The following is a 13,564-nucleotide window of genomic DNA, read 5'->3' as shown; positions in this document are numbered from 1 at the left end:
AAAAAAAATTGCCCTCTGAAGGAATCTTTAAAGGTTCCTTCACTATTTTTCTAAGTAACTTTTTCTTTTTCTTCATTTTTCTTTCCCCCAACATATATCCCAAGCCCTTTTTGTACTTTTCTAAGTACTTCAAGTATTAAAACATAACAGCTTCAATAGCTATAGGTGAGGGGCTATCAGCGGGGTCTTACTGCTCACTGAGCAGTGATACTGGTGAGCTTTGAAGGATAACTTGGTGAATCAAAGCAGATGCAACACCAGCTTCGAGCTTCGGACTCTTCTTACAACCCCTATTGATTTTGATGAACCCCATGCTGATAAGTAAACAAACTCAGTTACTGAAGGAAACAAGTCTTCAAATGCATAGTTAGAAATAATGTGCAAACATGGGCATTGGGTAACACAACTAACTCTCCTGACATGCATTTTGGATTTCTGATTTGATGAATTTAATCAAAAGTATTCACTGTGTCATACAAAGTGATCGACATCCAAGAGCTAGCTGCAAGTACTTTGGAAATGTGTTTTCCAAATAGTACACCTGATTAGATAAGTGACTGCTCCACATTTTAAATCATTTAACACACCTGATGCTTAACAGAAGAAAAAAACATGTGCACAGCACACAACCTGTAAAAGAACAGAGGCTTTTAGACAAATGCAAAGACTGACAGGGCAGGAAAAGAATTCCTAAGCATATGCTTCAGCTCAAAAGCACAAGTTACACACAAACACTAGAAATTCCTATTTTCAGGATGAGCATTTATCCTACTGAATGTGATTGGCATTGAAATTCCAGACACAGCAGAAGCCAGCCTAACCTTTTGGTGATATCTCTAACTGTACATTTTGCAAGTGACACGCACTTCTCCATTAGGAAACATGACGATTCCAGTTCAGTTATTGTGTATGGGTCCTCAAATCAGAAAAATATACAGCACTTTATTGCTTTGAACATTTGTGGCAACGGCTGAATTCACACCCAAGCTGCTTCTGTATAGAAGATGATGTTTCAGAAACTTTGAGGCTTAACTTAGGAGACAGAGCAGGGTATAAAGCAATTTCTCTCTACATCTCAAAAAAAATACCAGGGAACAAGAACACTACTCCCCCAGTGCTATTCCTTCCTTTCAAGTGAATGCAAAATTGGTTTACTTGTATATGGGCCCGCACAATTCCACGTCAGTGCATAGTTAGTCAATATTTCTGCTGGCATCTTGAACTGATTTAATCAATGGAAACATTTCTTAATTTTTCTTCTACTTAATAATATGCATTAGTGCATTAATTTCTCCATAAAAAAATCAACCCTTGGCAAGTATTAAAAATAAATATCTTATATAAGTCAAACTAAAGCCTTTATTTTTCAGTTCTTTTATCCCTTTACATATTCTTTTGCCCTCTAACAAGCAAATGGAAACTGAAGAACAGGAGATGTATGGAGGCAGAGGGTAGCAAAAAATGAAAGAAGTCGACGCTGTAAGTCAGTTAACGGGTCCTCAGCTTCTTAGACTGTCTCTTGCGTTTTAGTTCTTCCTCTTCCCGTCTCAATTCCTCAAGGTCTTCCTGAACACCGAGTCTCAAGCTGCCAAACAAGTTGAAATCCTTTACAAACTGCTCATCAAACATGAAATTTGACTTCTCCCCCAAGAAAAGAAATCCTAATATAATTGCAGCTGATTTGAGCAAAGGTGTTTTAGATCAGTTCATAGGTTTTCTTCAATTACAGTAAGCATACAGCTTAAAGGAAACAAAGAGCGTACCTAAGGAAATCAAGATGCTCTCACCATTAGAGCAGAATCAAATCTTTTGAGGGAGAAACGATTTAAAGTTTTCTTTAAAGAAAATTATCATTATTTAAAAAAGGTTTTACTAAGATCATTCTTTTTTTTGAAAAGAAGATGTTGGAACATGCATCAATTCCTGCCAACATAACTTAAATACAAGTCACAGCAGACAGACTCAGTTCAGCTTTTCTGAGAACCACCTACACCTTTCTTTAGGCAAGAGTGAGAATGGATCCATCAAACAGAAGCAAGAGGCTTTGTGGCAGCTTACTGACAACAGGCATTATTAACGTAGCTACATGAACAATGCTGCCTCACCCTCAGAACCCACCTAGTTGCCCTGCCTCTGATGAACAGGCACAGAGAAGAGATGCTGCTGAGCACTGCATGTTCTAGCTGTGTCCTCGTGTAGCCTCTTCAGCTTCTGGGCAGCCTGCTGAAAGCAGCAGTACTGAAAACAGCACCTACAATCCCTGACCTCCTCTTCACTTAAGAAAGGCTGGATGGCCTTGCTACTTGATGCTAGGAATAGGTGTGACAAAGCTCCTATTTTGTCATCAGCTACTGCCTGCTTTGTCTGCAGGCCTGTGAAGTGCATTTGTGCTTCATTAAGAAGCAGCTTAAGGCAGTTTGCACCTCATTACTACAAGGTTGATAACATGACCACCTATCATTCAGCTGTTCTAGGGTAACTGCTCCAGTTCAGGCTCTGCTTATGCCTATAACAAGCAGAGAGAAATCATCATGAATTCAGGAGACTGCAGTCATCCAAGTTCAGGCAGTAAAAAACCAAACACTTCAAAGATCTACACGATTGAAGTGTGGCTAGAAGCATTATTTTCCATTTCAATTTAGAACTTAGTAATTTTAACAGGCTCTTTTGGTTAGAGAAAGCTCCTCATGCCAAGGGTCAAGATGCTTTTAACCAAATTCTCAGTGAAAAGCTAGCTGAAGATAGATTGTTTTACTGAAGTTTCCTATCTGCCCTTTTTTATAATAGCAGGTGTTAGAAGCTTAGTCAGGTGTTAAACTTTGCAAAAACCCACTGTAGGTCTTCAACACAGAATTCAGTGGACAGTGATATCACTGTAAAATTCCATTTACTTCTCTGATTAAGAGACTACAGCATGAGCAGCAGCTGTCCCTAAGAGCAGGGAGAAATAAGAACACTGACTCTAACTTCCAGAAGGCTCTCAGTACTCAAGGCACTCTCTGGATAGCAGTGTAAAAAAAATAAATCTCAGAAGTAAAAATTTGACTTTACATTTCCAGTTTTCCTTTTGCTTATTAATAAATAGGTAAAAACCTTTTGTAACTCCTACAAGGCTTTGCAAAGTGTATTGCAGACATCTTCCCATCAGGCATGGAAAAAGCAGAAAGCAAATCACTTCGTGAATGCCAGGCTTTCTAACAACCATGTAAGGAATGTGCAGCTCTGGAGGCTGAAACTAGTGCTCAAAACCAATATGAACATCAAGCCTTTGTTTCTGAAATCTCTGGTTATAAATGTGTGTCAGAGCATTCTTTTTATATCCATACACACAAAACACACATGGAGAGATTGTTAAGTTTCCTCCCAGACCTCAGGAGCTAACAGTATCTATGTTTAGGACAAACCAAAGGGCTTAGCATTTCAACTGTAATTCAAATACTTTTACAAAAGTTTTGGGCATCAGTTGGTATAATTCTCACTGGTAAAGACTGTGATGCACTGGAATGAACATACAGGATTTATTTACTGTACTCACTATCCCACTGGCAAACTAGTTGGCTCAGCTTCTACCTAAGCTTTCTTATCAAAGATGGGAAGACTTAGCTGCTTTGCTATAAGTAGCAGCAGATATCCCCATGACTTGGGCAATAAATAAACCTCCCACTTCCTATTTTAACTCAAGTCCATGCATACCTCCTGGCTTCTTCTTTCTGTTGCTCTCTCCAGCTGCTCTCCATGTAGCGTAAGGCATAATCGCTTTCATCTTTATATCTGGAAATTAAATAGTAGCATTTAGACACTAAAAAACCACGATCATATACAGCCGAGGGAGGAATTCACATCCTGGTAGAAAGAAAACTTAGCTTAGATTGTAATGTTTTGAAAGAGTGACTACAAGTGTTTAAAATGTTTGCTTTTTTATATCTTGTTATCAGACAAAAGGAAAGTAATTAAATAAGCCAGAGTATTAATTTTGCAATGGTTCCTAGGTACACAGAGATACCAACTTCAATTCTCACAGAACTGCTAACACCATTGCATTTAGCCATTCATATTCAAGCTGCAACACCTGATGAATTCTGGAACGCTACTGCTATAAGAAAACATTTTAACACATGTTGATAGAAAAGAGTTGCTATGGGTTACATAAATGACAAGTTACAGAAGCTATATTGTTTTCCATTATGTCCCATTTGCATCAGACTTTCTCTTGCTTTCCAGAAAAGCATGGCAACAAAAAAACCCACATTTTTTAAGCCAGTAGTTTGCTTATTTCTAATAAATTAGCCCAATGACCTTATCTCTGTTGTTCCATTGCTCGCTTTACAGTATATAAAAATTTACATTTTTTCCTACCTTTTCCGGTCATAGCCAAATATTTCCCGAATATGTTTTGATATTTCTTCTTGGGGTTCCCCTTCATCTTCAATAAAATCATCCATTTCAGAGTCATATTCATCATCTTCGTCATCATCATCTATTTGTCTTTTGTAACCAACAGGTGGTCTCCCAATACCTAAATGAAAGGGATGTGAAAAAAACATCAATGAATAACACACATTTATCAGTACTTTTTGTTGCTATGCTTTGGGCTTTGAGGCAGAAAACTGCTGCCTTGAGCTAATTAGAAATTCTTAAAGTCAGTAAAAGGAAACACTTCCTCTGCTAACATCAACTGCACCCCAAGGAAAAGCACCAGACATAACTCCACATTCTTGTTCAAAGTTTTCTAGGTACTTATTTGCTAGAGTTCATGCTGCTTTCTCCTGTTCAGGAATCCATTTTTAGAACTACTCACTTGCTGATAAGGTGAATCAGTGAAAACATGTAGGTATCAATCACAGGTTTGCTGTGAATTAAGCCCCAGGCCCTTACCTCAAAGAATGTGAGCTAGGGTCAAAACAAATGAAGAGTTGCAAAGGGAAAAAAAACCCACAACATTCCATTGCTTAATGCATTCTTTAAAAGATAAATACGGTATTTTGTCTGAGTTTTCTTGGATAAAGATCATCACTGACTTCAACTCAGACATATCAGAAATATGGGACAAACAACTAATTAAAAAATTAATTGCTACAGAACTTTGTACCTTGTGAGCGAAATGGAGGCCTATGCCCTTGAAGAGATCTCATTCCATTCATCTGTCCATTGCTGGGCCTCGTCACTAGGTTTTTGGAAGAAATAGTTTCTGATACGACAGTACACCTGGGCTTTACAGCTGTAAAGCCAGGTCGCCCAGGTCCTGCACTCGGGCTGACTCCTGGCCTTCCCGGCCCCGTTCCTGCGCTGCTGCCTGGCCGCCCAGGTCCTGCACTCGGGCTGACTCCCGGCCTCCCTGGTCCCGTTCCCATGCTGCTGCCCAGTCGCCCAGGTGCTGTATTTGTGCTGTTGCCTGGCCTTCCCGGGCCGGTGCCTGAGCTGCCACCTGGACGCCCAAGTCCAGTGCTTGAGCTGCCACCTGGCCTTCCAGGTCCCACGCCTGAGCCGCTGCCCGGTCGCCCAGGTCCCATGCTTGAGCTGCTGCTTGGCCTTCCAGGTCCTGCGGCCGAGCTGCTGCCCTGTCGCCCGGGCCCTGGGCTTGAGACGCTCCCTGGCCTTCCTGGTCCCATGCCAGAATTGCTGCTTGATCGCCCTGGTCCTGCACTTGATCCTCCGCCTGGATGCCCAGGTCCTCCCTTTCCTAAACTGCTGCTGGATCGTTTTGAGCTGGAGTTCATTTCATGCGGGAGGGCTGCAGCATTTCCTGGTTTTGTATGGACAGGCCTTTTCAGGCTGGATTCTTTAGCAGACGGTAACCTTTGAGCCCCATTGGCCATTGGCTTTGAAGATGGCACAGGAAAGCTTGAGCTAGACTTTCCCATACCGTTGACAGGTAATTTACTATGACTGCCAGCAGTAGGGGTTTTCAAGGAACTATTTTGTGAGGTTTTTACTTTTTCCATTTGACTCAATTTGGAAGAAGATAAAGACCGCGAGTGCTTGTCCGTCAATGCTGGTGCTTTGGATTTCTTATCAGTACCACTCAGAGAAGAGAGGCTGCTTTTTGGAGAGGCATGTTTATCTGCTGCACTTTTGCTAAGTTTTGCATCTGCACATTCCTTCAGGGAAGTTGCTTTTTTTGAAGAACTGGATATCCCTGTATTCTTAACCTCCTTCTCGGTTTTCTTTTTCTGCATTTCTACTCTCTTATTTTTGCGTTCCAAATACTCCCTCTCTCTCAATTCTTCCGCAGTTCTGGGTCTCTCTTCTATCTTTTTCACTACTTTTATTTCTACCGGTTCATATTGTTTTTTTTCAGCAAGCCTTAAAAGATCTGCAAAGTTGAGAGGTGCTGGTGCACTTTTGGGTGGCGCCTTTGGTTTGACCGCAGCTTTGGATGGTTTCTCATCATATTCTTCTTGCTCATACTCCGATTCAGTTTGAGTAAATTCGAGTTGCTCTGCTTCATTTTCTGTTGCATACTCAGCCTCGGGGGCCTGAGAAACATTCTCACAAGTCCTCCTCCTCTTTTTAGACTTCTCTTCAACGGGAATACCGTTATAGCCATAAAAGTTATCCTTTGTTCGTGAAGCCATAGCTCTTGCCTTCCTGTCATGTTTCAGTTCAATTCGCTTAGCCAAGAGTCGTTCTTTCTTTCTTTTTTCTTCCAGTTCTGTAAAAGAAAAATCAGGAGAAAGTTAAACAAAAGCACTACTCTTTTATTTCGGGGTCTTCTAAACTGATAAACCATCTGAGACAATAAGATACCTGGCTAACAGCTATTCAGAATAGAGCAGAACACCATCAGAGGTCTGCCAACAGGGCAACGTGATCCATCTGAGTCAGCTGTTTTTACAAAAGTGAACTATTAAGCCAAATACAGCTCCTACCAAACCTGCTAAGCTGAGTCAACAGAAGCAACTCTCCAGAATGCTACACAAACTACAAGAACTCCGTGGTAAAAAGACACAGGACATGGGATCTCTGAGGAGAAAGAGTTCTGACAATGACTAAAAGAATTTTGAGACTGCACAAAATTTACTATCAGATGTTTAAGTAAAGGTGAGGAAAGGGAGGGATGGATGGAGGAGTTTAAGGGCAAGGGAATATGCCCTGGAAAGTAGACTGAGGTGCGGAAGCAGGCAGTTACCGATGAGCAAGCTGCAGGTCACTGCTTCTGTGTGACAGTGCCCTGTGCACCATCTCCACAGCCTGCCCTATATTGTTCCTAAATTGTTTTTACCTATTTCCTGCATGAGTAGGCTCTCCATCTTATGTGTCTTGTGTATGATCGGTTGATGTAATTCAGGCTGAACTCGATGGTGAAAAGATGAGAGGTCTGAGCACCGGATACTGGAGAGACAGGGAATAGGGGCCAAATACCATAAAGACTCAGGAGAAAGGGGCATCTCTGAGCATCAGTTCCTAGAAATCGGACAGGGCAACTCATGCTGTGCTTTAAATGGGTTCCTGTAAAGGTACCATCCCCAGCCTACATTGTTCTATTTGTGAGTGGCCATGACTGACCACAGGATGAGTAAAAGCATGAGTATTTCCTATTCACACTCGATCTTGCCTTTGGCTGCACTTGGCAGCAGGGATAAGGAGCTGGCTCATGGCTGGCCCAGAAGAGGAATACTCTGGACTACCCAGTCCATCTCACTGTGTTGTAACATAGCGGGGAAAAAATGTGTCTTAAAGCCTTTGCAATTTAAAACCCAAGCATTACTGAAAGAGAAGCTTAAGACATCACCACAAACTGTTATCACGTTTAGACAAACACGGATTTTCAAAATTAACAGAAATCCAGGATGGTTTCTTGCAATCTTTCCAACTTATTTACTTCCTGATGTCCAAGAGTAAATGCTAGCGAGCTGATTAACATTTAAATCCTTAGGAAAGCATGTAAACATCCCTCGCAGTGACTTTTCCACTGGTGTTCCCTCAGCATCAGCAGTTATATGCACGAATTCCAAAAGCGGATGTAAAAGTCCATTTGCCAGAGCTCTTAATGGGATCAAAGTATCAAAGAGTCAGTGAATGTCTTCCACAGAATGTAGTTTAGGCTGCTTTAAAAATTACCTTTTTTCCTTTTTTCTTCTTCTTTCCTTCGGAGAAATGCTTGTACTGCTGCAGACTCAACACCCTTGACCTTTGGAACCTTTTTGGGAGGGCCAACAGCCAAACTGTATCTTTTCTGTAAAGAACAAATGAGTATGTCAGAGAAATTAATAAGTATCTCTTTTCTTGAAACGGAAGGATTTCATATCAGTCATATTTAAGCATAAATAAGCATAAAGTTCATTTTAAGCACAGATGGTACAGAATGATAATGCAATAGCTGCATCAGTAATGGAATAAAATTATTTCAGGTCAGCCTTATGAAGTCTCATACAGCCTTATGAAAGTTATCTAAAAAATTATCCAGTAAAGATATCTACATCCAAATATTTCAGAGGCAATAGCCTGATTTCCTATTGATTTCAACAGTTCTAACCTGATCCATTCAAACAGCAGCACATTACTCAAATTACTTGATGTTACTGATATACAAAGCTATACATTACCTTACATACACATACACTAAAAGCCAAGGTTCAGAGATGATTCTAAAATACAGCCAACACTGTTGGCAGGCAGGGTGGCTACATACCAGCTCTTCATAGGCACTCTACTAACTTGTGAATGACCAACACAAAATTACAGGATGCAACATCCATCTACATCACAGCTGTAAAACCTGACAGGTTTCCTCAGCATATTAAAGAGCTTTTACAATCAACTTTTACAGTCAAGCTCAGCTATTGAAATCTATCTAAGCACTACCAGCACTTCGCTGCTACCTGAGAGCTGGTTTGGTTACCCTTATGGCCCTCAGAAGCCTCATTTTCTGCAATGCAGTCCTGATATACACAAGGAAATTGGAACAGACAGGCAAAGCAATCCTCAGGCTTGATTGAATTATCCAATTTCTACACAGTTTTTAAAAAGAAAGTCAAAACAGAGGATTTCCTAAAATGGTTTTAGGCAGAAGGAGCACTTTTAAATGAAAACTGCCAGACAGCAGGGGACACGCGTAGATTCATCTCTCCCATTAGGAAGCCTTATAAAGAATTAAAATGATGGGGAAGCAGTTTTTGGGCTTTGTTTTGCTGCACTCCAACCGACAGTCCTATCCAGAAGTGGGTTTGTAAAGCAGCCTGACAGGCACGCTGTTTTCTCACTTCCATTAAGGTGAGAAATGGTGCAAAATTCAAGATTTCTGTTCTTCCTAGCAGTAGCATTTTTTGCTATTGATGCCCAGCTGAAAGCAGAGCTAAGTGTTTCATCAATGAAGATGGAAGTGAATGAGGTTCTGCACTGTGTACCACAACAGCTGTTGACGGAAATGAGCACTTTGGTTAGAAAAGGATTAAATAAACTGCTTTATTCTTTTTAAAAGCATTGGAACATACACATACTCCGCAACTACTGAGAAAATAGTTAACTTTCAATGCAAACCAACGTGCATCAGACTCCAGGTAGAAGTGGCAACTAAGTCAGGACATGTCACTGCCTTATCATCCAGGCAGCAGCAGCTGCACTGCTCGGGCTCAGCTATCTCTAGGGTGGTTAAATAACAGGGAAACAAACATTCTGCCTTTAGAGAGCAGGTCACGCTACTCCAGAGCACTGTGCTACCCAAGCTGTGAGCAGCACTCACCCTGGCAGGCAGCAGGTCCAGCAGCTCACGGATAGTGCTGAGGCAGCACGGGCACTGCTTGAGCCAAAGGAAAAAGGAAAGGCTGTGGAGGTGCCCTTCTTCAGCCACGCACCCTCAAGTGCTTCCTGTTAGCCAAGGGTATTTTCCAGAGGAACCAGCCTGTGTGAACTGTGCCATAACCACCTCCCCAGCAATTGCCCGGCACGACACGAGTGGTTGGCTCTGCACAACCTGATCTTGAAACACAGCACCTGCGTAAGCAATAGTTTTGCTGTGGACTCACACACCCAAGCTGAAGACAATTCCCACTTGTCCTATCACGTACAGGCAACTTTCATAGGCTGTCACATAATTTATGCTTTGTCCTCTGTATGTTACCCCACTTCTCGTCTTTCCTTATCACACACCAAGACACGCAGCCTTCTGATGTGGGAAGCTCCTGCTCCCCCCCTTAGATATCCTTCAAGGTGCAACACAGCATCAGTTAACACAGCTAGCAGCTCGAGCACATCAAAGCCCACACACGACCCTGTGGGTGCTGCCCTGCAGCCAGTTCTGCTCAGCAGGCGGCCATCACCTTCACCTGCAGGTCAGACAGGAGCTCTGCTCTATGGCAGTGCTCCACGCTTCACAGCCACTCCTCATATTCCTCTGGTAGGGCTTCTCTTGCCTACAGACAAGTATTCAGGAGTTTGCAAGTTTCACAGGAAGGCATTGCAACGTGTATCAGTCCTCTGAAGAAATCCTGGATTTTACTACAGTTTTACTTCCTTAAAAATGCAGCCACTTTAAGCAGTTGAGCAGCTTATTCTAGGAAATGAAATGCAAACCAAATTTCCAACAACTGCAGGCACTCATCCATTGTGCAGGAGGTTATTTTGTGATGCATAAGTTAAAGTGAGGCTTCAGCAAGTGCTGACGTGGACGATGATGACAAGCTGTTTCACTTCTAGGTCACCTCCGTGGTCACATCTGTTTCGGGTTCCAAATTCTGTCCACTCCAGATACACCCCCTGCTAAGGGGAGCAGGGACCAAGGTGAGATTGTTCCTAAAAACTACCAGTGATGACAGAAACCAGATAAAACAGAAGGATGACGGGCTGACTTGGCTCTTAACTACGCCCTTTTTTTCCTCCCCCCCCATTTTAAAGTAACTGCAATATTGTTTTATACAGTCAAGAATACCTTCCATACAAAGAGCTCAAAGTGCTTCCCAACATCCATTACATCCCAAAACACTCTTGCAGCATTAATAGAGAGTACCAACATAGCTGAAAAGAGGCATAAAGGCAGGATTTAAATCTTAAGGAGGTCAGCAGTAAATGCTGTTACTGTTACCATGTCTGATCAAAGCAAGCCTGCATTGAAAATCAGTGAACCACTGAACAGAAACACGTGTAAGGAGATACATCCAAAACTTATCCTTGCAATGTTACAAGGGAAAACTGAGCACAAAGATTATGCACAATACATGGCTAGTTACTACTCTAGTTCACAAACACACTACTGTATTTAGAAACAAAACCTGATGCAAATAACTGGGCACTGGAAGGTGTATTTTAGCAGTTCCACTGGGAGATGAACAAGCAGATCTATTTTTACAGGGACATGATGCAATCCTGTCCCTGTTTCATGATACAGAGCTATATTATTTCTGAGGCTGAGCTTTTCTGCAGCTTCTATACAAGTACAACCTGTGCACATTACTCTACTTTCCATTACAGTAAATGTGGGATATCTGAGTGCACCGTAAAGATGCTTTTAAACTTCTGCAAGGGAAATTCTGGGGGCGTGCTAATTAAAGCAGGAATCAGCATTTCTGGAAACCTGTTAATGTTACACACCAGTACATTTCGTAATTAGACTGTGCAGTGTTTTTAATCAGAAATATTTAAGACTAATTTTTTAGTCTTTTCATAGGGATAGGTGTTGTGCACCAGTTTCAGTCGAGTGCAGTGACTTGGATGTCAACTGATTGGCCTTTTTGGCAGGCAACTTCAGATGGTGCCAAGCCCAGCTCCATTTCTGCTCAGAGATTGTCTTTAGAGTTAAAGGCTGCACTGGCAGCGTGCAAAGAAGGCAGGAAATTAAAACCGCTTCAGCTGGGGATTGAATTGCACTCACTGCTGAGTTATCAGGTAAACCATAACCCTGCCTTCACTAAAAACAGCACCAAAGCTCTCTTGCACTGCACAACAGGTAGGGCTGCCTCCCAAAAGTACCATATCTGCATTGAGGATGTGGAGATAGAAACTGGGATGTCGAGTAGATGAAATATACGTGTGACAGAAAACAGTGGTGCAGCACACAGGAAAACTAATGAGGTCAAAGGAAACTTTACCACCGCAACCTCAAGTCAACAGTGAGATACCCTGGCTTACAAGACACAAAACATATTCAAAAACATACCAATGACACCAAGTTAGGAGGAAGTGTCAACCTGCCAGGGGATAGGAAGGCCCTACAGAGGGATCTGGACAGGCTGGATTGCTGGGCTGAGGCAACAAAGCTGTGAAGGGTCTGGAGCAAAAGTCTCACAGGAAACAGTAGAGAGAACTGAGATTGTTTCGTGCGGAGGAGGTGCAGGGGAGACCTTATCGCCCTCTACAATGACCTGAAAGGAGGCTGTGGCAAGGTGGGGGTTGACCTCTCCTCCTATGTAACTAGCAATAGGACAGAATGGAATGGCCTCAAGCTGTGCCAGGAGAGATTCAGGTTGGATATTATGAAAATTTCTCCTCCAAAATTCAAGTCAGTCAATTGAATCACCATTCTGGAGGTGTTCAAGAAACGTTTAGATGCTGTACTGAGGGAAATAGTTTGGTGGGAAATACTAGTGATAGGTGGACAGTTGGACTGGATGATCTGGCGGTCATTTTGAACCTTGGTGATACCATGATTCTACATTTATGTAATTGCTACTTTCCTACGTACGTTACAAATCACATTTCTACTCAGAGTCAGTCTGAGACCAACTAGATGACGAAACACTGAACGTTTCCTAAGGTACTTCAAGAACCCAATGGGACCTGACGAGTTACACACCTCTCCCCTACAGCTGCTCACAGTGCTGCTGCACATCCACCACGCTTAGCCAGGGCCACGGACCACGGGGCAGCGCTCGGTGCCTCTGCCTGTCAGTGCCAGGCGGGGTGCTCAGCGCTGTGCACCTCCTCCGCCTTCACCAAAAGGCCGGCGCGAGCTGCCCGTGGCAGAGCACGGCTGCGACGCTCGGTTACGCCGAACACGAGAAGCAGCGCCTACCGAAAACATTCTTTATGCAAATGAGCGCGCAGGCTGCGAGGGCCGCCCGTCAGCACACGCCCCATCGGGCTCACCCGGAGCGAGACGTGGCAGCCCCGCGGCTCCAGAGCGAACAAAAGCGCTCCTCCGACTTTTAAACGCCAGCATCGCCGGCGACGGCGGCTCCGCACTCGGGATCGCGGCGTCCCAGGCCCGGCGGTACCGGCCGGCCAGCACGCAGCGGCTCCCCGCGTCCCGCTCAGGACCGGGGTGAGGCCCGGCGGAGCCACGGGAAGGAGAACGGCGCTTCCTCCGGCCCCGGCCCGGCCGAGCACCGGAACGCCGCCCCAGCGTTCCGAACGCCTCTTCGCCCCTCGCGACCCCGCGGCTCACCGGCACGGCGTTCAGCCCCTGCTGCTCCGAGGCCATCACGAGGATGTTGTGGAAATCCATGGCCGGTTCCGCCGCGGGGCTGAGGCGCCCGCCCCGCTCCCCCCAGCCCGGCCGAGGCCCCGCCGCGCCACTCGGCTCCGCTCAGCTTCCGGCCGCCGCCGCCTCCCCCTTATATCGCCTCGCCTCGCGCCGGCGTCACAGCCCTGCGTCACTTCCGCTGGGCGGGACACGCTGTGAGGGGCGGGG

General features: G+C 44.0%; 1 protein-coding gene across 1 annotated transcript; it reads right to left on the bottom strand.

Annotated features, from left to right (window-relative positions):
• Positions 1-1,341: 1,341 nt before the first annotated feature.
• Positions 1,342-13,429, bottom strand: SPTY2D1 (SPT2 chromatin protein domain containing 1). Its single transcript, XM_042882129.1, has 6 exons — positions 13,319-13,429; positions 8,062-8,176; positions 5,090-6,652; positions 4,357-4,516; positions 3,694-3,771; positions 1,342-1,585 (listed from the first exon to the last, which is right to left on the bottom strand). The coding sequence occupies exons 1-6, from the start codon at positions 13,376-13,378 to the stop codon at positions 1,489-1,491; spliced, it is 2,073 nt and encodes a 690-aa protein (XP_042738063.1). The 5' UTR covers positions 13,379-13,429; the 3' UTR covers positions 1,342-1,488.
• Between the last annotated feature and the right edge of the window lie 135 nt (positions 13,430-13,564).

Source organism: Lagopus leucura, unplaced genomic scaffold (genome assembly GCF_019238085.1).
Source record: "Lagopus leucura isolate 7727_CA_CO unplaced genomic scaffold, USGS_WTPT01 Super-Scaffold_100033, whole genome shotgun sequence".
Classification (NCBI taxonomy): Eukaryota; Metazoa; Chordata; class Aves; order Galliformes; family Phasianidae; genus Lagopus; species Lagopus leucura.
This window is presented reverse-complemented; position numbering and strand designations above follow the sequence as displayed.